The sequence below is a fragment of the Chionomys nivalis genome, chromosome 5 (genome assembly GCF_950005125.1).
Source record: "Chionomys nivalis chromosome 5, mChiNiv1.1, whole genome shotgun sequence".
Taxonomy (NCBI): Eukaryota; Metazoa; Chordata; class Mammalia; order Rodentia; family Cricetidae; genus Chionomys; species Chionomys nivalis.
The window spans coordinates 12,389,426-12,416,916 of record NC_080090.1 but is presented as its reverse complement, the minus strand read 5'-3'; the positions used below and the strand labels follow the sequence as shown (position 1 = coordinate 12,416,916).

The 27,491-nt window shown below is 49.0% G+C and overlaps 1 protein-coding gene across 1 annotated transcript; it reads right to left on the bottom strand.

Annotated features, from left to right (window-relative positions):
* Nucleotides 1–186: 186 nt before the first annotated feature.
* Irf6 (interferon regulatory factor 6) lies at nt 187–19,857 on the bottom strand. The gene is made up of 8 exons (XM_057769764.1): nt 19,709–19,857; nt 15,567–15,743; nt 10,068–10,272; nt 8,963–9,091; nt 5,769–5,930; nt 4,334–4,726; nt 3,579–3,697; nt 187–2,924 (listed from the first exon to the last, which is right to left on the bottom strand). Exons 2-8 carry the CDS (start codon nt 15,738–15,740, stop codon nt 2,700–2,702), a joined length of 1,407 nt encoding a protein of 468 aa, XP_057625747.1. The 5' UTR covers nt 15,741–15,743; nt 19,709–19,857; the 3' UTR covers nt 187–2,699.
* Nucleotides 19,858–27,491: the final 7,634 nt, after the last annotated feature.

Here is a 27,491-nt window from a genome sequence, read left to right as displayed (position 1 = left end):
GGGGTTAAAGACAGCACGTAAGGAAGACCAGTTGTAGGGCCTGCCAATCTAACTTAGGTTCTTAGCTCAGAGGGCATCAGATACTAAAAATTGATACAACCAGTACTCTAGCTTTATATTTTTTTCCTTTCCAAATTTATTTTATATCCCCATGAGAGTTAGCAATAAATCTCCAAGTTGGAAGACTTAGTTCATTTATTACAGCACAAATATCTGAGAACATACTGTATCAGACACTGCCGAAGGCCTGGCAGTCAATCCAAGACAAACAGTCACGTAGGGCATAGGTGGTGAGGACTTTACACAGAACACAGTTATTCTGAAAGTATAAGATGCTATGGGAACATACAACCAGGGACTTGATTATGGGGAGGAGCCCAGACTTGACATCTGCCCTCCCAGTTTACCTGCAGTGGGTTCTTTTTAACTCTGAGTTAATCTAGAGTGCACATGGAGGAAAAGGAGGCGCTAGGGAGAATCCTCCTCCCTCCTGAGTCTTCAGAGGAAGGCAAGGGAGAAGACAGCTCGGGAGGAAATGGAAGAGGCAGAAAACCGAACCCTAAAAGAGGATACCTGGTGTCTACCAAAACCAGAGAAAGCTTACTGAAGATGATCAGAGAAGATCCCTGCGTGTAACGTACTCTCCCAGAATCCTGGAAAAGATGCAAGACAAGGAAGGCCCTGGGCTGTCTAGTGAGGACCACACAAAAGTGTTCCTCCACCTAACGCACTCCTCAGCTTCCCATCACAGTCACGCACTGAGCATTCGGTCCATGGCACTTCAGAACATTTTTCAACATCCTTTACCAGTTCCGGTTACCTGGCCTTCCCTAATAACCTGTTACATTTCAGGGGCTTGGGGGTGAGTGGAGGAAATGGCCCCTATTCCACAACTGCCCTTCCACTTTTCCTATAATGGGTTATTTTTAACTCTGAGCTGCCACACATCAAGATTCCCTCACTTCAATTCACCAAGTGATGCTACTTCCTGTTCCTCCAAAAGAGAAAAAAAAAAAGTCCCTATACCTTGCATGATTCCTGGTCTATAAAAATCCGACTTTTAGACTTTTACCTAAATTTATCTTAGTTAGCATACAAAGAGTTTTACACTGACATTTCCATACTTTGTGTATGTGTGTACAATTTGTTTTTACACACACACACCCCTGCCCTTTTTTTTTTTTTTTGGTTTGTTTGTTTTGGTTTTTTGAGACAAGGTTTCTCTGTGTAGTGTAACAACCGTGGCTGTCCTTGAACTCACTCTGTAAATCAGGCTGGCCTCAAACTCACAGAGATCTGCCTGCCTCTGCCTCCCAAGTGCTAGGTTTAAAGGCATGCACCACCACCAGCCTCCACAGTCACCTTTCTTTTAACAATCTCTCAAAGGGTTTTAAACCAAAGCTTCAGCATCCTAAGTAAGCCTCATGGTCACCCAAGATCAGGTTGAGCTTTTAGACTTTAAATCCATCCCAACTTTCAGTGGCTTGAAAAACAGGAGGTGTGATTCTTAGTTTAAGGGCAGCAGACTATACACATGTGCACACAAACAGACATCAGTATTCAAGAGGATTCGGGCCTATAACCGGAGATCCACATCGCTTTTCATCTGAGTCATGGAGTTCAAATCCTAAGAAGCGGCTGGGGGCAGACACTGAGACCCAGCTGCAGTGCTCTGCACAGCTTGTCTCCATTTCTCACAGCCAGAGATAGAAGTAGGACTGAGCCCTTCCCAGAAGAGCACTGCCCAGACCGTCAACAAACCTAACGCCTCATTCTTCCCATTGGAAAAACCCAAATGTCAGGAAGGCCCTGGTAAACAAGAACCATTCCTTTTGTCGTCAGAGTATATCCTAGGTGCCTAGCTCCCTCCAGGTCATCTTCAGAGAAGGAAATGAGAAGAAGACCTTCCTCCCTGAGTCCACCATGGAGCCAGGTGCGCTCATCCACCCCACAGAGCAGGTGGCGTGAGTGGGGAGAAGACAAACATCTGACCACCATTCTTTCACGGAATCCCTAGGCTTTCCATGTCACCAGCTTCCCCTTTGACGCTCACTTTATGAGCTTTAACACCACAGGTTGGGTGACTTTCAGACCTTGGCACCCATTTCTATTTAGTTATCAGACGGGTTCCTAGGCAACCAGTCAGTTCCTCTCCTTTCTCCCAGCAGGGAGCCAGCCTACTGTACCAGCAGAACGAGTCAAACAGAGCTCAGTTCAGGACAGATCAGTGCTTGAGGAACTTTGATGAAAGCAAGGGGGCAGGTGTAAGAACAATACAGGAGGGTCCTGTTCTGGCAGTTTTGCCTTGTGAAAGTAGAGGAATGTAATCAAGTCAGAGTTTTAAGGCTGAATGCAGTCGGGCATCACCCCAAACCTCATTTATTTACAAGCGATACATCTGAAGCCCTCAAGTCACATTGACCTGCCTCATGGAAGCTGCAGCTAGAACTCTGGTGTCTAAACTCCCAAATCAAATCTCTCCTGCACCCACTGTGGAAGATCTAAAAGGAACCCCTCAGTGGGATGGGATCTTGATAAATTAGAGCAACTTTTAAAACTAGGCATATTTGGAAAGTCACAGACCTCTAATGTTGTTAGAGAAAGGAGACTTAGAAGTTGGTTAAATGTGAATAAAAAAAATTCATCTGTACAATATAAAAAAGAGAGAGGAGAAAAGAGTAAACACACAGCAATCGGGATCACTGGGCAGGCAGGGCAGGGGGCAGCTGCATGCTGGGGGCAGGCTCCAAGGACTGCCAGCTCTCCTGGGTTTGAAGGATGCGGTACAGCTGCTTGAGCTGGGCTACGATGTTATCTTTGATGTCTGGGGTGGAGATCTGCAGTCGAACGCTGCCGCTGTCAAAGGACCGGGTGAAATCGCCAGAAAACATCTCGTAGATCATCCGAGCCACCACTGGAATGACCTGTTCAGGCAACAGCACACGAGCTTTTGCTGACGAACGGGCATCTTTCAGTAGCAGAAGAGCCCCAACATTGATGAAGAACCACGAGGCCCTGAGAAGGCCTCTTCCCACCCAAACTTGGATTTTCACTCGTCAAGGTTCACCTAGAAGCTGGTTGATTCAAGGTAAGGAACCTGAATGTGCCTAGCTAGATGGCTGCTTATCTAGAAAACTGAATCAGGTGACATCCACTGCCTGTCTTGGCCCCTAACTCCCTGTGACATCCACTGCCTGTCTTGGCCCCTAACTCCATGCACAGTCCCAAGTAGACTTGCTACCATCCCCAGAACGTGGCTACATCTTACAAGCATGGCCAAAACTTTTTACAAAACGAGATGGAAAATGTTACCCCTCATAAGATATTAGCAAGCCCCTAACATCAGCAGGAGAATGAAAGGCAAGGTGTCCGTTATTCTGTCTGCCCATGGTAAGAAAGATAAGAATGTGGTACTGTCCAGCACAGTCCTACTGTGCAAAGCTTAAATCTGCTGCATCTCTGAGGGCATGAAAATACATATGCACCAACAGATGCTCAGCCAGGACTCCTCTCAGCCGAGGGCTGAACCACCAGCACAAAGAGCTGCCAACATTGCCGGCATGGCCTTATCTCCTCACCTGAACCAAGATGAGCTTCCTCTCCAAGGGCTTCCCATCCGGCCATTCTTCCCCAAAGCACAGGTAGATCTCAAACGGTGGCTGCTTCTCTATCTGTCCTTTCTGGTGGGCAATGAGCTCTGCAGAAGATAGGAAAGCGCTTTGGGACCATTCTCTAGCCATCATCTTTCATGCAGCCAGTACAGCAGCCACAAGCCATATGTAGCTATTAATCTTAAATTAATTAAATAACTCCTTGGTCATATCAGTCACATTTACATGCTCACAAGACATATGTGGTCAATGGATACCAAATTGGATAGGACAAAAATACAACTTTTCTATCATTTCAGAGGGTTCTACTGGACACTGAGGATATATCAAGCCACACTGTAAACTCACATCTCAATATTTTTCCTAAATTTTCCTCCTTAAATTAACCACTCGAAGATTTCCTGAGAGAAGAGCAGGAGCTTCACTGACTACGATGAACCTGCCAGAGTGAAAGATGACCTAACATTTGGGGGCAGGGGCCATCAGGACTGTGTCCTCCGTCCCTGAAGGAGCCATAACCAACCTCAAAACACCTTCCATGCAGACAGCTTTATAGTGCAACTCCCTTTGAGACTGTCCCAGTCCCTGTCCTAGCATAGAACCAGGGCTTTCTTCTCCCTTGGCTTTTTGCTATGCAAGGAAAGCTTAGGAGGGGGAGGAGGAGGAAGGAGAAAAATCTCCAGGGGCATCTCCCAGTATCATTCTTCTAAAAGGAGACTCACCACTCAGGAATGTTTCCAGACAAAACAACTTGACCTTCTTCTGCCTCTCAATCAGGTTAGGGGCAGCGAGCGAAGGGGCACACGGCCCAGACCAGTACACTTTGCACTGGCACAGCCGAATGGCATAGATGGCGTGTCCGCTGACCTCCAGGATCAGTCCCCTGTCCATGACATCCAACAGCTTACTGGTGAACAGCTTCTGCTTCTCGTTGGTGATGTGCTCTGGACCCGGGAACTTGACTTGCTCCAGGCTGACGGGACCAAAGAGCTCCTCCTGGTCAGGCATGGGGCCCAGGTCCCCATAGAAAAGCCGGCAGCCCTGAGGGTTGCTCACCGTCATGGTTTGCCCATACTCTTTCCCACGGTACTGAAACTTGATGTCCAAGTCAGTCACTACAAGGTGAGAGAGGACAGTGAGTCCTGTTGCTCTGCTCTGTCTGTCCATCCCTAACTCATGAGAGTCCACCAAGATCAAGCCATCTTTCAACCAGCTCTCAGGAAGGCCATTGCCATAGTTATCCTTCCTGCAATAAAGGGAGATGTCAACACACCCCGGGACAGTCACACCAAAGGATGCCCTGTGGCGGAGCTTAAGGCCATGCTGCACTCTGCTCCTTGGCCACAGTCTCAGGGCTAGACTCTAATCCACACACTAATGGTTCTGGTATCCCAGGTCCACATGTATCTTCTGAGCACACTTGGTAATCAATGTGACCAAGGATCTATTTGACATCAATTAATTTAAATTAAGAATCACCCACAGCTATTGGCTACTGTGTGGTACAGCACGGAAAATGGCGTCTATTGAACGGATAGAGAATGATCCTACCAATCATATCTCCAGAGCATAGACACTAAAACCTCAAGTGTCTGGTTTGAATTTCACTTTTTTTTTTCCTGAGACAGGGTATCATGTACCCCAAATGAGGCTTGAACTCACTATGCAAATAATGATGTTGAACTCCTGATCCTTCCACCAATAGTCCCTGAGTGCTGGGATTGCAGGTGTATGCCACCTTACCTGGTTCTGTTTAGGGCTGGGAATCAAAACCATAATTCCCTGTCTTACAGTAGACCTTGTCCCTAAAGCCTCAATTCAGAACGGCAGCAATTAGCTGAAGCTCCCACGCATCATAGCAGCTACGCGGGCAAGAAGGCTAGCATGTTTCACTTCCCTGCTAACTCGTCTGGCAGCTCACAAGAACACACAGAGAACACATGGGTTGGGCAGGTAGCTATTCTAGACACAGCAAAAACGGAGGCAGAAGAAGCCTGGGCATATGACTCAGCAGCACGGTGCTTGCCCAGCATGCAAGAAGCTCTTGTCTGATTCCTTACCCTTCAGGAAAAGGGCAGAGAAGGAAGTGGGAGACAAGAGAGGAAAGGTCACGTAATAAGAGACGAAACCCCAACAATAAAAAGCAGGCTCACTTACTTGGGAGAGAGCTGATCCACAGCTCCGGAGAACTGTAGAAGGGCTGAATGGGTGCCTGGGGCACTTCCATCTCCAGAGGCTCTGTTTTGGTCCACACGGACTCAGGGCTGCAGTTGCCCACACTACAGTTGTTACCCACGCTAGCTGGTGCCATGGGAGAACCTAGGACAGAAGAAAGTGACTAAGCACACAGGGGCACAATATCTGTCACCTGGTCTGCGGTTCAGAGAACAGGGAAGGTCCACAGACAGGAGTCAATGAACCATAACCTGGTATGACTGCCCAGCCGAGCAGATCCCATGACTCATGGCTCAGTGGCTATCCCAGCTCCTGCTTCCGAGTTGTTTTCTTTCTTGTATACCTCATGGCTCTTTATTTACTAAAGATCAGATGGAAACAAGGGAGTTTACTCTGGAAATTGAATTGGAAAGGCATGTCGGGAAGGCACTCTGCTGCTTAATCTGTACACAGTGACAATGTCTTCATAAGGGGAGCACTACACAGTGTGTACACGGTGACTCAATGTCTTCATAAGGGGAGCACTGCACAGTGTGTACAGGTGACTCAATGTCTCCATGAGGGGAGCACTACATGGTGTGTACAGGTGACTCAATGTCTCCATGAGGGGAGCACTACATGGTGTGTACAGGTGACTCAATGTCTCCATGAGGGGAGCACTACATGGTGTGTACAGGTGACTCAATGTCTTCATAAGGGGAGCACTACATGGTGTGTACACGGTGACTCAATGTCTCCATGAGGGGAGCACTACATGGTGTGTACAGGTGACTCAATGTCTTCATAAGGGGAGCACTACATGGTGTGTACAGGTGACTCAATGTCTCCATGAGGGGAGCACTACATGGTGGGTACAGGTGACTCAATGTCTTCATAAGGGGAGCACTACATGGTGTGTACACGGTGACTCAATGTCTCCATAAGGGGAGCACTACATGGTGTGTACACGGTGACTCAATGTCTCCATAAGGGGAGCACTACATGGTGTGTACAGGTGACTCAATGTCTCCATAAGGAGAGCACTGCACGGTGTGTACAGGTGACTTGATGTCCTATAAGGGGAGTGCCACTGGCTCAGCCAACTGTCTTCAAGTGAGTGTCAATGTACAGTCAATGTACAACACAATGTTCTAGTAAAATGAATTCATTTTTCAATCATAAACTGTCTTAAAAAGAAGGCTGGCTAGATAGTTCAGATGATAGAAATCACTGGCTGCTAAACCTGACAACCTGAGCTCAGTCCCCAGATCTACGTGGCTCCTGCTAGCAGTCCTCTGCCCTCCACATGCGTGTGTACGTGTGTGTGTGCGCGTGCGCGCGTGTTGTGCGTGCGCGTGTGTGTGTGTGTGTGCGCGGCGCGCGCGCGCGCGTGTGCGTCCCCACACACAGTAAATAAAAAAGGCAATAAAACATTAAAATGTCTGGTGGGGAAGCTGCAGAGATGGCTCAGTGGTTAAGAGCACTGGCTACTCTTCCAGAGGACCTGGGTTCAATTCCTAGCACCCACATGGCAGCTCACAACCGTCTGTAAGTCCAGTTCCAGGAGATCCAACACCCTCTTCTGGCCTTGCAAGCACTAGGTCCATGTGTGGTACACAGGCATGCCATCAAAATTCCAACACACATAAAATTTAAAAATAAAAAATAAATTTTGAAAAGTTGGCTAGAAAGTATCAATACTTAAGAACCTAGTTAGATTTGTCTACATCAGTGAATGAGCTATTAGGCCCAGGGACAGGATTCAAGGAAAATCTTTCAATTGATTATCTTCTTATACAGACAGAGAGAGAGGCAGGTGGATATTTGAGTTCCAGACGGGCCTGGTCTATATGACAAGTTCAGGCCAGCCAGGGAGCTACATAGTATCCTATCTAAAAAAACAAAAAAAGAAGAAGGAAGGGGGTCAGGATGAGTAAGGAAGGGCTGTGAACAAACACTGTTATTCCCTGGTTCTAGGTGCAGAACTAGAATAAGTGACCCCCAAACCTAAGAAAGCATCTTGGCTTACTGAATTTTCTAGGTGGCAAAAGTTATCTCATCTGACCCACAGCGTGCACGTAGCGTAAGCTGGGCTTGTCGCCAGCCATTCGACCAGCATCTCCATGGGCAGATGCAGTAAGGATGCTTCAAGAGGACAACCCAGGGCACCATGGGGATCCTCGGATGAGCGTCTCCAGACTCAGACCCTGCTGCCACACAGCAATCCCAGCCTCTCCACTCGCTCCTCTTTCTTGGAGAGTTGGATTCAAAAATCCATACGAGAGGGTGTTGCCATAGCAGCTCCAGAAAGCTGTTGTGCAGGACTCAGGAAGGTCTACCTTTATGTTTTTCTTTTGAGCTCATTTTCTTTTAACTGGCCTAAGCCCAGGCATACTCTCCCTAACACACAGGGCTTTCTTACTCTTCCCTTGAAGTCCCTCATATCCACCATGTGGCTGACCATGTTTGCTAAAAATGTCAGCTCAATCCCAACAGCGTGGCTTTCTCTGGTCTTCTCCATCTTCCTCCTGACAGCTTGCCTATCCAGGGAGATTTCTTTTATATGCTAATAAAATTGTCAAAAAGCTTTCAAAATCAAAAAACCCATAAAGGAAGAGTCTTACAGCTAAACCCACCGGAACCAAGTACCAGAGGCTAGAATCAAGTTTTCCATGGCATGGCTTCAGCAGAGCAGATTCTGCTAAGGACATGACTCAGAAGTCATGCAAGGAAGACTACTAGGAATTTAACTACAATTCATAAATGGGATCTATCACGTACCCAAATTCATCGTTCATCAGTAATAAATTATGCCTTTTTTTTTTTCAAGACAGGATTTCTCTGTAGCTTTGGAGCCTATCCTGGAACTCACTCTTATAAACCAGGCTGGCCTCAAACTCACGGAGATCCGCCTGCCTCTGCCTCCTGAGTGCTGGGATTAAAGGTGTGCACCAACACCGCCCGACTTAAATTATGCCTTTTTATTTCCTTGAATTGGATGTTCTCTAGAACCCATGCACCTGCACTGGAATAACTGAGGCATCAGAGCTCTCCCACCTATTAACACACCTGCAGCCTGGCTAGGGAGCTCGCCACTGCCCCCCCCCAACACAATGGTGGCAGATGGGTCAGTAATCTCAAGGTCAAAGCCAGTTACAACCTCCTCACCCCTGTGCAACACTGGCCACCCCACTCACCATTGATGTTCAGGAAGGGGAAGGTGTCCTGGATAGGGACGTGGTGCTGTGACTGGTCAAGCTCGTCCTCCTCATCGTCTTCATCCACATCATTATCTTTCTCATCCCAAGGAGCCGACCCTGTGGATCCTATCCATGACACATGAGCCCACAGAAGGGCGGTTTGTTTCACTGTCATCTCAACAGCAGGCCCACTACGCAGGCTAGAGACACCTCAGGTCAGTATGCACCCACTGCCCTAGCTAGTTCTAATTCCTTCTACAGAGTCTGAACTCAAGTTCTTATCTTGCCTTAAAATCCCTATACACCGGGGCTGGAGAGATGGCTCTGAGGTTAAGAGCACTGCCTGTCCTTCCAGAGGTCCTGAGTTCAATTCCCAGCAACCACATGGTGGCTCACAACCATCTATAATGAGATCTGGTGCCGCCTTCTGGCGTGCAGGCATACATGCAGATAGAATGCTGTATACATAATAAATAAATCAGTAAATCTCATAAAAAGAAATACCTATACTTTGCTATAGCAACAAAAGCTTTCTACATATTAACATCCTTTTTAAGGGCTCCAGAACACTCACTTTCCATGTGTGTGAGCCACATATGAGGGAGGCACAAACATCATCATACCAGGGCCTCGCTGGACGACAAGGCTAAATATCGGCCTCTTCGCATTTGTTATGCATTGAGGACTGGGCGGCAAGCTCTCAGCAGAGGGACTCTAGAAACTAAACTACCAGTCACCCCGTGTCTGTAGAGAATACAACCGCTTTCCCAGATCCTTTGAAAGAGGCAGAATAAGAGTTCACATCTAGAAACAGAAGAAACAGAGGCTCAAATGCCAATGACTCAGTTCAAGCCCAACAGTGGTAGAGCGATAAGAGCCGAGTTTGGAGTGCGATCCCTCTGGTTCTTACTCCTTCATCCCTACCGTTGCGTTCCCAGAGAGGCTGTCCTACCAGCAGAACTGCACCCTCAGCTGCTTGAAGTACTCACCATGTAACTGCTTACACCATATGTTCTCTCTGAGCTCTTCCTAGGGAATGGCCTGATCTCAACCTGTCTCTTTAAGAGCCCAACTCTGGGTCTGTCCAAGTCTTGAGCCTCACCTGGGTTCATGACAGAGCCCTGGGGCTGGGGGATGTCGCACACTTGGTAGATCTTCACAGGATTCATGGGCACCTCCTTGGTGCCATCATACATCAAGTTGAATTCCCTGCTTTTGTTGAGAGCACAGCGGAGCTGAGCCTTCCATTTAGCCGGGTCGGGATCATCCACTCCTTCCTGGTACTTTCCAGTCTCCACAGCCCAAGCCTGGGAAATGAGACAGCATGAGCGCTGACCACTATGGAGAACCACAGTCAAGCATGTGTGCACCCCTTTCACATGTGTCCCCATGAATACACACACTAGCACATACATCTGTGAGTGCTCTACAGTTTCAACACCAATGTAGAGATTGCAGTGGCTAATGCTGACCTTAGGACTAACCAAGGCAGACCAAAGGGAAATCAAGCTGTATGCAAACCCAGCTTTGAAAGGAGCCTTAGTTCAGGCTTGAGCACCAGCTCCTGTCCAGACAACAATGCTGAAAACGGAAGCCTGGGGCAACACTGTATAGTAGGGCTGCAGGCAGTCTCTTTCTTCTCTTCCTTTCTTCCCCTCCCTCCTCCATCTTTTTTTTGAGGGTTTAAGATTTTAATTTTTTAATTATGTCTATTTGGCACATGGGGGTGTTCATGTAGGTGCTGGTGCCCTCCAATAACGGAAGAGATTGTGGGATCCCCTGGACCTGGAGTTATCGGCCCCTGTGAGCTGCCCAGCCTGGGTGCTAGGAGCTGAACTTGGGTACTCTGCAGAGCGGCGTGCTCTCCTCACCACTAAGTCAGCTCTCCAGCTCCTGTCTCGGTATGAGCCCCACGCTGGACTCAGCTCCAAGTCCTCCTTCCTGAGCCTCCATAGAGATGAGCATGAAGTGTGCTCCATCTCACCAGGCTCTCTTTTAAAGAAGACCATCTCACACAACAGTAAGTACGACAAAAGGTAATGGAGGATGATACAAGGACTTCAGGAGCCAGTTATGGTGCTGTCTGCCTCTAATTCCAGCACGTAGGAGGCCAAAACAGTAGCGAGTTCAAGACCAGCCAGGACGATAGAGTGAGACCTTGTTTCAATAAATGCAAAAGTCCTTTAGGAAGCATGCTCTGGAGTTCAGCCTGCCCCCACCCCAACCTGAAGGCTTCACACTTTAACAAATCCACACACATCTCTTTCCCGTTCTTCAAACTCCCTTCTCATTGGAAACCTCATGTAGTGGCCTTAAAAAACCACTTTGAAGCTTCCTCTTTTTTTCCCAGCATAGGAACTCATAGTGCCACTGCAGACAAGAGGAGGGAGCTCATCTACCCCATGAGTAGAGGGAAAACCAAAGCAGCTGAGGAACAGACCCAACCCTTCAGGGGCATCCCACCCACTATCCTGCAGGCCTAGTGCCCTCAGATCAGTAAGCTTTCGTTCTTCGTGTTCTCTAATGCAGAAGGAAGAGATCTCATGAGAGGTCTGTCCCTCAAACAAAAAAAGCACACTAGCCTTTTCTAATTTTTGACTTCCATTGCATTTTATTTATTTAGTGTATATAAGTGGGTCTTAGGAATCAAACTCAGGTCATGAGGCATAGTGACCCATGCCTTTACCCTCTGACCATCTTACCAGCCCTTCCTGGACCTTTTTTTTAATATTTATTTATTTGTTTATTATGTATACAGTATTCTTCCTGCAGGCCTCATTACAGATGGTTGTGAGCCACCATGTGGTTGCTGGGAATTGAACTCAGGACCTTTGGAAGAGCAGGCATTGCTCTTAACCGCTGAGCCATCTCTCCAGCCCCCTTCCTGGACCTTTTCAAGTTGACAGGGCAGAGTACTTGCCCAAACTCTTGCTGTAGAGGACTTTTTTCTTTTTGATTTTAGGAGTCTCACTTTGTAGTTCAGGTTGCCCTCAAAAGCTCACAGCAATCCTCCTGCCTCAGCCTCCAGGGTACTGCTAATATAGACAGGCAGCACCACGCTAGACACAGATCTTTCCTTAAGCTGAAGCTCAACGTTTGCACCCTCTTTTGACACCTCTGATCTCCTTAGATCCCGTCCTGCAGAGCAGCGGGGTCTGTAGTGATATCTCATTTGTAGTAATAAATAAAGCCTGCAAATTTATTTATTTGTAGTAATAAATAAAGTAACAAATTTATTTATTTGTAGTAATAAATAAAGTAATAAATAAAGAGTAAAACAGCCGCATTGATCAGCCTTATAGACCAGGCAGTGGTGAAACACACCTTTAATCCCAGGAGCCACACTAGTTTGCCATAGAAACTGGGTGGTGGTGATGATGCATGCCTTTAATCCCACAACTAGAGAGGAATATAAGACAGGAGGAGACAGCTCTCACACAGTCTCATTCTGAGACTCCTGGAGACAGGTTCGCCATTTCAGACTGAGGTCGAGGTAAAAGCCAGTGGCTGGATTTTTTTTTTTTTTTTTTTTTTTGCTTTTCTGACCTTCAGGTTGAACCCTAATTTCTGTCTCTGGGTTTTTATTAACCATGCTACAGGGGTCCGGGGTTAATCTATGTCCTCTTCATCTTCCAACTCAGACTTCCTTCCTCCAGCCACCTTCTCGGATCTGCCTTCCTCTTTGCAGTACAGGATAAAGAATACCAACAATGTGGCTGAGCTGCCCTGTGTGGCATAGCAGGCACCAGGGTGGCTAAGGCTGGCTCCATCTACCTAAACCCCATAGGGAGTCTCAATTCCACCGTCCCTAATAGCTGAGATGCACACCTGCCATTACCTGGTCTGCCTGCCTGCTTGCCTGCCTTCCTATGGCCTCCTTGGTCTCCCCTTAGCTTGTCTTCACTTCCTGTGTTCACACTGGCTCTGACTCCATCCAGCTGACTCCAGCTGCAGATTCTGGAAGTCTGTCCTTATCTGTGATTCCCTTAAGCCCTGCTCCTTCACGGCATAGCTAGGCGAGCTGTGTCCCTGCCTAACCCCAGCTTCCTGCTCACACCCAGCCACCTCCTTATCCAGCTCAGCTGATACAGCAGGAGGGCTGTACCCTTTACAGCACAACTTCAGCGTCAAGAAGGGAGGGCCATGGAGCACCGCAAGGGCAAATGCTGTGATGTATATACATTGTATTTGTTCAAACCCCTGGTAGCTGCAAAGGCCCTCTTTGTCTTCCTAAGATGGCTATTAGCTCTACATTTTTGTAGTACTTTACAAATATCTCCCCACACTTTATTTGATCTTCATGACAATTCTACGAAGCAAACAGACTAGCTCCAACCCAGCTTACCAAGGGGAAAACTGGACCCCAGAAAAGTTGCATGCTTTGCTCAAGACCTACCATGGGGTTGGGGGTTATAGAAGTTGAGGTGGGGCAGTCCATTCAGAATCAGAAGGGGCAAAGGGAACAAAGACAGAGTTACAGGTTCAAATCCTGGAGCTACCACCGATTGGCTGTGTGACTAAGCCCTACTGACAGCTTCTATACCTATAACATCAGGTGGGAGAAAGACTCCTTGAACGGTCATCATGAGACTTAAAAGGCATCGGGAACACAGGCACCTATTCCATGCTGGTGCCTCATCTCTGTATATCACCAAAGGCACAGCAGAGTAAGGAATCTGTGACAGCATCCTCTCTCTCCTGACTGCGTGGATGCTCCATCATCGTTCTACAGTGTGACAGTACCCTCTCTCTCCTGACATCTCGGATGCTCCGTCAGCATTCTACGAACAGACACACCAATGCAAAGCTTCCTCACACCCTTATGAGTGGAGCTTGCAGGGTCAGCCTCTCCTTGTGACCAACCAGACCCTTCAACAGTAAACTAGACTCAGAGCAAGGCTGCAAGGGATGCCATCTACTCAGAGCAAAGCTTCAAGGGAAGCAATCGACTCAGAACAAGGCTGCAAGGGAAGCCATAGACTCAGAACAAGGCTGCAAGGGATGCCATCAGAGCACAACCCTTTCCCAGTGTCAGCTTCGCAGTGATGGGCAATGGTTTACCAATATTTTCTTAACAATTCCATAATATTCATATCTAAATTAAGTGTGTGTCATTTACACACATTTTTTTTTTTTTTTGATTTTCAAGACAGGGTTTCTCCGTAGCTTTTGATTCCTGCCCTGGAATACACACTCTCAAAGTACTCTCAAGCCAATTTTCTCTCTGCTTCTCCCCTCCCTGCACCTGACATAGGTAGGAAATAGCATCAACAAGAGCCCTAGAACCACCTTCTCTGCCTCTTCCTGATCCCACAGTCAGGACTAGATCACAGCACAGCCTTCCAGCATATATGCAAGGAAGAAAGGACAGGCTGACAGCACATCCTAAGCTGCAGGAACTCCTGACATTGAAGGGGAAGTTGGTCTAGAGTGGAGAGGCAGCTCCTGGGATTGGGATTGCAACCACAATGAAACCTTCCATAACCACTGCCCACTTTCTTCTGTCTGAAGTTGAGCTCTGGTTTCTCTTAAATTTAGTAAAGTACAATGTGACTAAATCTCATCTTTAGTTGACTACAATGAGGATCATAGAATTCCTTGAAGTTTAAGAAAACATAATTAGGGCTTGGGTTGTAGTTTGGTGGTAATGTGTGGGCATGCTCTACATGTACAAAGGCCTGAGCTTCATCCTTAGGAATGAAAGAGAAAAACAATGAGAAGAGGAGTGGGGAGGGAACGGAAGGGGAAGGGAAAGGAAAAGGGAAAGGAGGAAGGAAGATATTTAAGGAATAAGAATGTGAGGCTGGAGAGATGGCTCGGCAGTTGAAAGTCTACGCTGCTCTTGCAGAGGACCTGAGCTTGGTTCTCAAACCTACATCAGGCAGCTCACAACCACTGGAAACTCTAGTTCTCAGGATCCAATGCTTCTGACGCAAACAACACTTGTTCTCTCTCTCTCTCTCTCTCTCTCTCTCTCTCTCTCTCTCTCTCTCACACACACACACACACACACACACAGAGTATCCCCACACACACACATAATTAAAAATAAGAATAAATCTTTAAAAGGAATAAAAATTTAAATCATGCACCTTTAATTTTTAAGCAGAGGTTATTAGTGGGACAAAATATGTAAGATTAAAAGAACAGCTTCCTGAGTGCAGGTGTCTGCATTATCTTATAGGCTATGTACAAGACCAGTGACAACCACATGCCATGCCCTTGTCAAGTCAGCCACCCCCAGGCCCAAGTACCTTTCTTCATGGTAAGAGCCCTGGGCAAGTGGGTGGGTAACCTTAGTTCTTTTGGAGAAGTCACATCCTGCATCCCCTGGGAGTTGAACCACTCCTCCCCACCCCACCCCCACACACACACACATCCCAGATCCACTGGGATATGAACCAAGTATCTTCCAAACAATGGAAATGTAAAAGGCTTCAGCCTCATAGACACAGCTTGAGGAGAGGAATCACAATTTGGGCATCTCATTATATACACGCCACCACGCCAGAATGCCAGAATAGAGAAAGCTAACAAGCCCAGAATGGCCTCAGAGAACTGGGACAAAATTCAGCTCAGATGGTAGAAGGAAATTCATTACCTTAAAGATGGTGTTTTCTTCCTCTTGTTGGGGGCTGTGCCGTGTGGCGTGTTTCCAGGGGATCTGAAAGCGCTTAGAATCTCTATGTAGCCAGATGAGACCAGGGTAGAGACCACTGTCCACCTGGGCCACGAGCCAGGGCTTCAGTCGGACTCTTCGAGGGTGGAGGGCCATGATCTGGGAGTAGGGAGGATGGAAGAATGGGGTTAGCCACTGGGAACTTTCCCAGCCACTGTTCCCATGTGCAGCAGCTACAGTTTCGCTAGATTACAGCAAAGAAATTAAATATGGCAATAACCTGTGCCAGAGAGAGGAAAAGGAACCAGGTAAAAGGGTTCTTTTGATTCTGACTGCAAAGCCATTTATTCTTCATGCTTCAGCCAAATCAGACTTATCATGCGAGCAGATCGCATTTCTTCTATTTAAGTCTTTAAGCAGGGTAATGAAAAGGTGATGTCACCTGTGCTGGAGCAGAGCTTCCTGGGGGGGAGGGGGGGTTCTGCAAAGGAGACGCATTGCTCTTTTCAACCTTGCCTCGGAGAGGGAAGTCAAGTCTCAGAAACAGAAAGCATATGGGCCAGAGGCTAAACACACGTCTTTCCAAGAAGACAATGGAAAATGAGCTGGACGGTTCCTTGAGAGAAGCAGGCGAGGGGCGGGCCCCAGTTCCAAAGTCCTTGCTTACACGGGTGAGCAGGCAGTCTGTGCACAGAAATCTGAAGAGCTGGGCCCAGACGGCCTTTCTTTCTCTCGACTTCCAAAACAGTCCCAGCTGGTCTCCAGTACCTGAGGTACAGCTTGGGACCACTTCCCCGAGGTAAGCATGGTGAAACCCTAAGAAGCCCTACACTAACCAAATCCTGTTGTCACAGCCAAGCCCTGTGCAGCTAGGTTGGCCTCATTTGGGTCTGTTTATCTCCCCACAGAGGCTGCAGGGAACCAACTGGTTCCAGGCGCCAGGCTGGGTAAAGTCTGCGATTGATTCTCCTAGAAACATGGACGCTGTAGATAACATTGTACAGCAGGCAGCACTCACAGCCCAAAACAAAGGCCTGTGGATCCAGTGCCGCTCGCTAGCAAACTGTCTGCGGGCGGTGTTACGTCGGCTGTTTTTGGATGTGATCAGGTGTGTTCAGAGTAGTATGGTCGCAGACTCCTCGGGTGTCTTTAGTGTCCTTGTTTTGTTTTTACTTAAGCTAGAAATGGACACCTGGAAAAAGTAAGTCATTCCACAAATATTTGTTCACTAGTGGTCACACGCCAAGCACTGTGTTAATTACTGAACACGGCTCAGTGTTCCCAGCCCACGTCCCTTCCTTCTGGGGGAAATCTACACTGGAACTGTAAACCCCATTATGGCTTGCAAAGTGCTACCTTCTTCACTCCAGAAAACCCCTATCAGGGTCACGGTTCTGAAGCAAAGCTAGTTGTGCCCGCTGAACACTGTCTTCAGAGAAGCCTAGTCATGGGTGAACCCCTAACATCACTTCTCTGCCTGGCCCGGTTCCCCACCCTACCCCTGCCCCCCGCCCCCACGCTGCCCCAAATACAAGGAACTCAACATAACTTGATTTCTGGCACTTTAAGAGCAAGGTATGACCTGAGCCTTCTGACCCAATTAACAAGTACTGCAACTGAAACCTTCCCCTTGGGAGCACAGCTTGCTGGGACCGGTAAGCAGGGCACAGAGCCTTCTAGAACCCTCACTCTTGGCCCTGGTTTGGGATGCTTCACTGGGCATCCCATGGAGCCATTAAACCAGAGCGCCTGTGGACACCTGATGGAAAGGGGCTACTACAAGGCAGGAGGACTGGGAGATCGAGACCAGACTGGGTTCCATGAGACCCTGCCTTAAGAAGAAATATTTAGAAGGAATCCATACCCCCATGGCAAGAGCTGCCACTGCCTCCTCCCACATCCCATTCCTGCTAGAAGAGGATGAGACAGGGATAGGGGAGTCAGAACAAGGGAGGGGACAGCAGACCTATTAACCTAGCACTGGGCTCTGAGCAGTCACACAGCAGTCCTGATAAGTCCTGACTCTGGGTTTGTCACACATGAGAAATCTATCTCTTGTCTGGCCGTGTACCCGGAGGGCTTATTATTGTTGATTCATAGCCATCAAAAAAAAAAAATGAAAGCATCCAGCCCATGACAGCAATCTGCACTAGCAAGGCAAGAAGAGCCACCCCTGGATGCCCATGACTTAGATCTGCGTTTGGATTCTCCATGTTCTCCTCAGCTGGGATCACACATGTGTGGCCCCTCAGCCTGTCCTCCTCTGCAGCCCTCCATGCCTTTTAAAAGTCAGTCAAGAGATCCTCATCTGCTCTCTGAGATTCTTAAAACAGGCATGGGTGGGGGGGTTAAGAGAGCCAAAATGCCAGAGAGGAAATTCAGGGACTGCGAAGCCCACAACCATGACCGTACGTACAGCAGCCTCTCCGCTCTGTAACACAGACAGCCACACGTCGGGGAAGATATCGTAGTGCTTGTCCCACACCTTGTGCGCTTCTCTGTGTGTTTTTATATATACTATCCACATTATGTTTCGATTCCTACTTATTTTAGAACTGCGGCATCATTTTTCTACGCCACAGGACAACAGCACTTCTCAGGAAGAACGGCAGCACCATCTTGCTCATCAACAAGGCTTTACAGTGTCCCCCTGCATTAGCTCACCCTCAGGATCCTACAAGGGGTGTCAGCCCAGTTTGACGGGCTGAGCTGATGGAAGCACAGGGATGTGAAGTGGCTCCTATCTTACCTTGGGGTTGCCCCAAACCCTGCCAATTGAGCCCTGCACTCTAAGCGTCCCCTACCTTCTTCTCCACATACGAGGTCAGATCTAAACCATCAAGGACCCCATCACAATGGGGTGAAGAGATTAAAGGCACCCAGTCTTAAACACACCTCTATCAGACCACTCTAAACCTTCATGCCACTGAGCCTCAGCCCTGCCACATGAAAATGGAAGCTCGGTGCCTCTGACAGGTAGGAACCATCCAAGTGGCAAAGCCACCACCCACCTTCTCACGGTACGCAGAGAGCAGGGGCACTTTCAGGCTCCCTGGGGCACTAACTATCCTCTCGTTGCCTGTTCCAGAAGCAAGTCCTTTACAAGAAACATCCCACCACATCTGCAGCCCCTACCGGGCCAGTTTCTGGGGCCACAGACCTCAAGCTGGAAGGCTGTCAAGGTTTGAGCCAGTTCTCAAAGGCAGCTGTTGGGCTGTCCTAATTTCCCTGACGGGAACAGAAATACCGGCTCTGTGGATTTTAGCCATGCCTGGGAGTATATTATGGGCCTCTGATCACTTCCACAGGTCCCTCCTCCCCGCAGAATTGAAACTGGTGGATGTCAGAGCCTAGTTGTGGGTTATTAGCAACTTCGCCAATCCCTGCCCAAGCACCTTCGCCCTCTCGCTTCCCTAGCTTCCATCTTGATACCCACCAAGAGAAGAGAGAAGGGATGGTGACCACTTTACCACCGAGCAGGCTCCCGCCCATGAAGCACTGCAGCCCAGGCCTCCCTTCCAGGCAAGTATGGGAGACTTTCCCTGCGACGCCTCCAGCCCCTTCAGGCCAGGAGGGCCTCACCCGCAGAGCCGCCACGCCTAGCGCCACCCTCCCCAGCACCTAGCTTGGCTACCTGGAACTCCGCGGACCTCTCCCAGGCCCAGCGCGTGAAAGCTAAGACACTTGGAAAAAGGAAAACAAGTCGGCCAAAGCCCTGGGTCATCCTTATCTTAGTTCCCCCTAACCCGCCACTAGGACCCCAGGGCCTCAGAGCCTGGAAAGTCCCCGCTGGGGTACAGGAGTCAGTCACCAAGCTAGCTAGTTAAAACCGGAGGGGCTGGGGTGGGGGATGCCTTCACTCCATCCAACCGCAGAGCAGGCAGGGCAAAGAACGAGCTCTTTCCGCGGGAAGGAAAAGAGTGTCCAGTCGGTGTGAGATCAGGAGGGGCCCGGTGCCGCCCTTAAGCTACATGGAGAAGGGTGCCCAGTACCCAGCCTGGTGCGGGACACGAAACAGTGCCCAAGCCAGCTCCACCGCCCACACCAACTCCAGGGGACCCGGCCCCACCCGTCATATGTCTCTACTCGGTCACGGTGGCCTGCCGACGCCAGTGTCCCCTCACCTGGCCTCAGTCGGTGTCCGGGAGCAGGTGTACAGGAGTTCACGCCGCCACAGCACAGAAGTCCCCCTCGACGGCTAGGCGCGGCTGGGAACCGCGGGCTCCTTGGCGGCCCGCACAGGCCCGCACCTGCCCACCTAGGTGCCCGGAGCTCAGCGCCAAGCCCAGGTTGCCGCGGCCCCTGAGCCGTCTGGCCACGCCCTCCAGGTGTGGCCACATCCCCCGGAGATCAGGATTGGTGCAGTACAAGAAATCTGATACTTTGCGTTCTTGGGCCGCGGGCCCCGCCTTGCCAGTTCTACGCCCCTGCCACCGACCGAGGGAGCGGTGCCTGCGTGGGCCTCGCCCTGCGCGTGTCCGATGGTCCTGGGGACCCGGGAGGTTAGGAGGTCACGTGGAAATGGGAGGACGTCGCTCCTCCCGGAGTGACCCCGCACAAATGAGGGTTTGGTGACTGGCTGGCACCACAACTAGCTTAAGGACCTGCGTAAGTGGACTCGGCTTTGAGAAGCTACGTCAGGACCTGTCAATGTGACCTGCGGGACTGTCCGTGCGACCCTGGGTTCCACCTTATGTTCTCATCTATTCGAAGACCACTGCAATTTCCGCTTTCTCCATTCTCCAGGAAGTGCTATTTGAAAGCACAGGCCCTGGAGCCAGCTGTGGGGTTCAAACCCCCAACTTTATCGGGCACTAGAGACTCGGGAAAGTTTTCTCCGTTGTCTAGGCTTCCGTTTCTTTTTGTAGATTTACATTGCTAATGGTGCCTGCCTTTTGGGGGATGTGGGCATTCGGCGAGCGTCTAAAGGACGTAGCACTCGGTTATTATTGAAGTGGCGGTAGAATATCCCATAGTGCCTTGTGGAATAAGAAGATGTCACCTGGAATTCAAGTCCTGCATGCCTGAAGACCGTCACTCACCGCCCCCATCAATAGACCACCTATGAAAGCAGCGTCCAGCCAGTGAGGCAAATACCTCACCCCCAAATACCTCAGTCACAAGGAGATGGACCGCGGGCAAGGCACTTAGGCGGTAGAACTCCTCTGTAGATTGTTTCCCTAATATATCATGCCCCCCGGGTAAGAACCTCTAACAGTAATAAAGGACTTCCCTCACTCAAGAGACTCTAGCAAGAAGATTGAGACTTCAAACCATCCAGATACAGCAGGTTAGAACCGTCATCTGAACACCAGCGAACAGGCCTCTGGGCACGTGTGTAGGGGATTGTGTAGATTAAGGTTAGCCCCTGAGAGTGTCTGTGAGGGGTTATCTTATTAAACGTATCGATGTGGGAAGACCCAACTTAATTGTGAGCAGGACCACTCCCTGAGCAGGGCTTTCTGGACTGTATAGAATAGAGACCCTAAGCCTTGCTTTAGCGAGTGTGTATTCAGTGCTCTGTGCTCCTGACTGAGGATGCTGCAAGCTCCTGGACCTTGAAATCCCAGTAGCGACAGACTGTATGCATGCCTGAATGGAGCCAGAACAAACCCTTTCCCCCTAGAGCTGCTTCTCCTCAATATTTTATTGCAACGATGCAAAGAAAAATAAGACAGCAAGTTGGAGACCAGCCTGGGATCCATAGTGAGATCCTGTCTCAAAAAATAAATAGATAGATGGATGGATGGATGGATGGATGGATGGATGGATGGATGGATGGATGGATGGATAGATAGATAGATAGATAGATAGATAGATAGATAGATAGATAGATAGAATAAAGCAAGGCAAGGAGGGAGAAGCTGTGGCCTGGTGATGTGAGAAGTTGAGTGTGGAGCCCTGTAACTTTATGTTCTGGCCCCCAGGATCAGAGTGCAGTTTTATTTGGTTGTTTAAAAGTATGATGGCGTTAAAATGAGGTCATTGGGTTGGCCCTAATCCAATACAACTGTTGTCTTTACAAAAGGAAGAGAGCTGAACACAGCGTAGAACGAATATGATTCAGAGATAAAGGAGATGGTTGAAGTCAAAGGCAGACCTGGGGTTACTTTCTTCCTACAGCCCTCGGCTTAAATGACACCACAGCATTGCCCTTCTGAAGGCCTGAATGACAAGGTAGTAAGCCATTACTGGCTATGGTATCTATTCTGGTGATCATAGTGAATTCACATAAGTTAGTTGGAGAGCCCTGGATTGGTGACAAACTTGGTTTTCTCCCGGTTCCAACTCAGCTTGGGATGTCACCAGTGCAAAGGCCCAGGAAGGCAGCAGGGCCCTAAGGCATGACTCAGCCCGCCTCCCTGTCAGTCACTGCCTGTGGTCACTCTTCCCTCTGCTCAGGGGAAGGGCTGGCTCATCAGCCCAGCCCACTATGACAGATGCTCAGGAAAGCTCAGGTCTTCCCTGGGGGTGGGGAGGAGGAGGCTGGCTCTTGAGATCAAGCAAATGCTGAGTGTGTGTGTGTGAACTCCCAAGACTAAAGTGATACCTCGAGGGTCTTCTGTAGAAGAATTTTGAATGTTGGGGGTTGGGTATGGTATGTGTTTGTAATCCCAGTGTTTGGGAAGTTGAGACTGGAGAATCATAAATTCATGACCAGCCTTGGTTATGAATTCACATAAGTTAGTTGGAGAGCCCTGGATTGGTGACAAACTTGGTTTTCTCCCGGTTCCAACTCAGCTTGGGATGTCACCAGTAAGTAAGGTTAGGTCTAGTCTCAAAAACAAGATACATATTTTACAGTGAGGGAAATTTAAGCTGGAAGAGTCTAATTCTCTAGTCCAGAGGCTGGGAACATAACACACTAGTAAAGTACTCGCCAGGCGTATGCAAAGCCCTGGGTCCTACCCCGACCACCACAAAGGTAAATAGATTATCTAGTTCAGCGGTGAGATGGCTTACAGTGTTTCTTTGGTCCCACTCTGCGTTCTCGGTGCGGGAAAGTTTCACATAAGCCCCGGCGATCACACTGGACAGACACCTGGCCAGCATTCCTAGCTGGCCAGAGCTGCCCAGGCAAAGGGAAATTTGTGTATTGGGGTTAGGACAGGACACCCTGGGGCAGTGGTTCTCTACCTTCCTAATGCTGAGACCCTTTGACACAGTTCTTCATGTTATGATGACCCCCGATCATAAAATTATTTCATTGCTGCATCATAACAAATTGTAAGTATCTGATATGCAGGATATCTGATATGTGACCCCAAAGGGGTTGAGACCCACAGGTTGAGAATCATTGTCCTTCTTGGATTCACTTGCTTAATTATATGAAATTGAGTGTTAAAGCTTGGAGTCTCTGAGGTCATAGAAGAGACCTCAGAGAGGTTGAGTGGTTTTCTCAAAGTCGTCCAGCCAAATAGCAGCAAAGCCAGGCCTAGAACCCAGACCTGGTTCTTTCTCCTTGTACCTTGCTCAGCACCCCAGTCAGACTTTATTCTGACTGATGCTATACTGGCTGACTCCCAACCCACAAACCACATGTGGATGGAGGCGCCACTGCTAATGTAGTGCATAGCACAGAACTCCAGCTCTCTGCTTTCCTGAAGGATCAGCAGGAGGAAGCCAGGCGGCAGCTGGGAAGAAACTCTGGCTCTGGCGATAGAAAACCCCAGGTCTCTTTAGCTTGTAATAAGCCTCAGCTGTGTGGGCTGGGAAGCGAGTACCTTGTAAGCCCCTCCAAGGTCCTGCAGGAATGGATTCTATGCCCTGCTTGGGAGCTCAGTCCCCTCCCACCTCCTCCGGCGTGGTTGGGCCTGACCTGCTCTTTCATTTCTCCCTGTGCTGCTGCCCAGGTGGGGTGGTGCTGACTCACCTGTGAGTCTGAGTTTCAGGCAGTAGCTGAATGCTGCAGTGCAGAGGCCCTGACTCAGGGCACAACACAGAGACCTGGGGAAGTCCCTCCTCTCTCCTTCCCCCGTCACTTCTATTCCTGGCACCTCTCGTTTCGGGGGAAGGAGTTTCCTTTGCTGCTGGAGATGGCAACCTCTATTGATATTGCGTGTGTGACAAAAAAGCAATGAGATCCAATCCTCCCTTTCGTCTTGGCAGAGCAAAGGGTGAGGTAAAACTGGGACCCCTGCCAGAAGCTTGTGCAAGGGAGACCTGAACCTTACAGGAGTCAGCGATAGCAGCCGCTCTCCCAGGCTGTCTGAGGACGGCATGAAGACACCTAGCTAAGCAATCCATTCTGCACTCCCATAAGAAACTCAGGCTCCAGTGGGCCCTTCTAGAAGGCATTCCATACCCCAGGAGGTTGTGCCCAAACCCTTTCTTGGCCCTGGCCACCTCTGCTTCCATCCAGATATTTCAAGGTCTCGGGACTACACATTTACCTCAAAGCCCAACCTGGCTGGGATGCACTGGCTTGTTGCTTTTATCACCCTTCCTCTGCCCTCTGACCCCTGTGCACAGCATCCTAGAATTATCAAGATGGCAGGGAGCTGCAGCAAAAACAAATTCACAAACGAACCTCACTTTCTACCTTGGACTGTGAACAGACACGTTGACTCAGGCTCTAGGAAACCCCACCAAGGTGCCCAGTTTCTCGTTTCTAACTGTCTCTGTCCTTGAATCAAGCACAACACTGACAATTGCTGTTGGAGAGGCAGTTTTCTTCCTGAGCAGGAAGAGCAGACGAAAAGAAGACTAAGTGGGTCCCTCAGAAGTTCGTCAGTTCAACACGGGTCTCTCCGTCTGTCTGCCTCCATACCTGCGAATCTGAGATGCCATTTTCCTCTCGCCCTGAAATGAGTGGTTTCCATCTACAGTAAAAGAGCCATCCACCAAACAGACACTGTGAGTGTGAGGTTTTGTGCTTCTGCAGGGACAGAGCAGTCGCCTGACTTGGGTTAATGGTCAACAGCAAACAACCTAGCCCGTCACGAGATCCTGGTAAGAAAGAAAGTGTCCCGAGAGTAGCCAATGGTGTGAGGGAGGACAGCCACCCTCACTGTTGTCAGCTGTTCTGTGTTTGGCTGTGTGAGCCGTTACACAGCCATATTCACCAGGCCTTTTCCAAAGACGACAAGATGGGAACTCTTGTCAGCCACCCCAGCCTAGGACTGGGCTTAAGAGGGAGCTGGCTGACTCAAGGCCGTTCACTGACTGTAGCAAAATGGACACCGACCTCTTTGGTGGTAAAGTGAGTAGCCAGACATGTTTATTTCTTCCCTTTCCCTGGACCTCCATAGTCTAATGAGGACGAGGACTGGAGACACATAAATACTAACCCACGAGGTGAGAGCAGAGCAGAGCATGAGAAGGGAGCTGAAAGTATAGGGAAAGGTATAGATGTGGCTCAGTTGACAGAATGCTTGCCCAGCACACTTCAAGTCCTGGGTTCGATCCTCCACACAGCTTAACACCAGGTGTGGTGGGCACTCTTGCAATGTTAGCATTCATGACCATGGCGTGGAGGCAGGAGGATCAGAATTTCAAAGTCGTTCTCACATGCATAGTTCAAGGCCAGCCTGGGCCACATGATGCCCTGTCTCTTGAAGAAAAAAAGAACAAAACAAGCAAACACAGGCTGACACCTGCCTCAGTGGGTAAATCAACTGCCTTACAAGCATGAAGCCTTGAGACCATGTAAAACCCAACAAGGTCGTGTTCCTCAGGCGAGGTAAGAGAAGAATCTCTGGAAACTTGTGGGCTGGAATATGCAGTAATGGACAACAAAGAGACCACAAGCAACGTGGAAGACAAGGCCTGAACCTGAAATGGTTCTCTGACTCCAGATACACACCATGGAATATACATGCCAATATTCACTCATATAAATGTGCATACACACGTACAGATTTTTTAAAAACTAACGAAAAGGAATAGAAAATGAAGTCAACAAAATGCTAGAATACAAACTATTACATCAGCAAAAGCATAGAAGAGACTGCCCAAGCTGCACAACATTCAGAACTATTGGACAGAATACAACAGATACACAGAATACAAAACAAACATAAATTTGTGTACCTGACTATATGCATGTGTGCCACATGTACACAGAAGGCCATGGAAGTCAGAAGAGGCTTTGTAGCCCCTGGAACGAGAGTTGCAGACAGCTATGAGCTGCTGTGTGGGTGCTGAGAGCCAAAGTCAGTCCTGTGCAAGAGCAGCAAGTGCTCTTAACCACTGAGTCATCTCTCCAACACCAAGATTTATGTATTTTTATTGTATGTGTATGAGTGTTTTGCCTGCCTGCAGGTACTTATGGGCACCACATGCATCCCTGGTGCCCAAGGAAGGCAGAAGAGGGCATAAGATCCCCTAGAACTGGAGTTACAGATGGTGGTGAGCTGCCATGTGGGTGCTGGGAATTCAAGTTGGGTCAAGAGCAATAAATGCTCCTAACTGCTGTGCCATTTCTCCATCTCCCAGCAAAATGCTTTAAACATTGCTTTTTTTAGGGAAGAAGAAGGAGAACTTCTGTTTCCATTGCTGAACATGTGTTCTGTGGTTACATTTCAGAGTTAACACAGAGACCCTCAGAAAAATGAAGTGTGCTCAAATGCACCTCAGTGTTGCTTTCCTGTGTCTCCTAACTGTATCTGCCTCAGCTTGCTCTGCTAATGAGAGCACCGACTGTCTCTTGGGGATGACAAAGGGACCCAATGGACTAACTAGGACACGATGGGGATTAGCAAGTGTGACTTGTTACTGCTGCTCGTTCCCCACCCACACTCCCATCTTTAGGCAATGGCGAGCAGGACTCCAGGCTCCAGTCTTCATCTAATAAAACCTGAAAAATCTCAAAACATGAGTCTGCGTGCTGATGCCTGGGCAGAGTATGGGGCACTTTGCTTCTGTGGGTTGGACCAGGAATGAGGCCTGAGCATGAATTTCAGAGCCAAGTGAATATTTCTGAAGGACAAAAACCAGGAAGGATAAATGAGAGGTTTTTGGCCAAGTAGTAGGCTTACCCTTCATCCCTCCACCTTGGAGCTTTCTCTTAACTTGGCCCACTTTCCAGCCTTCTGAGAAATAATCTCAAGGTTCCATGGAAGAGACAAAGATGGTGCTTGCAGGGTTTCCCACTCTTATGGAATGGCCAAGGAGATCCCTCCAGACTCCTGTCCACACAAATTCCCCCACATTGCTCATAGCTTTAGTATACTAGTACCCAAGGGGTCATTTGATCTGGTCCCTCCATGTAGATACCCACAGCCCAGACCCTACCTGTTTCTACAACCTAAATCTCACCTTTGTCCAAGCGCAGCTCCCAAAGTCCACCAGAACACAGGAATTCACTGGTGCTATCTTAGAGCTCCTGGCTGGGTGAACCCTTTGGAGCTACAGTGCTTCCGACCTCCCACGAATGACCAGCCCAGAGCCCTGGGTTCACCTCACATGCCACATCCCTTCATTCACCATTTGGGAAACAGCCACTGGGCAACCGCTGGACACCAGGGGATTCCCTCCCCCGAGAAACTTCCCCCGTCCTGTGGTCTCCTTCGCTTCCCACTGAAGGCCTCTGTTTCCACTTCTGTGTTCCTCTGCTACTGCGGTCACTTCCTCATCTCCAGCCACTGTGCTCACATCCCAGGCGGACTCCAGTCTCTGCCTGAGCCCTCATGAGCTCAGAGCCCAGCTTTCCCCAGCTTTCTACCAGTGCTTAGTGTGTGTCAAACGATCGACTCTATCCACTCAGCCAACACATATGCTTCACGTACTGAAGATGTGCCAGGCTCTGTCGCTGGTGCTGGGAGCATAGCAGTGAACACGAAAGACAGGCGACAGCTTCTGCTCTCAACAAGATCAAACTTGTCAGTGAATGGCAACTCCTAAGAACGGCAAGAAAATGGCAGTTTTCGGGAGTGAAAAGCCCCAGGTGGGCAGCAGACCAGCTGA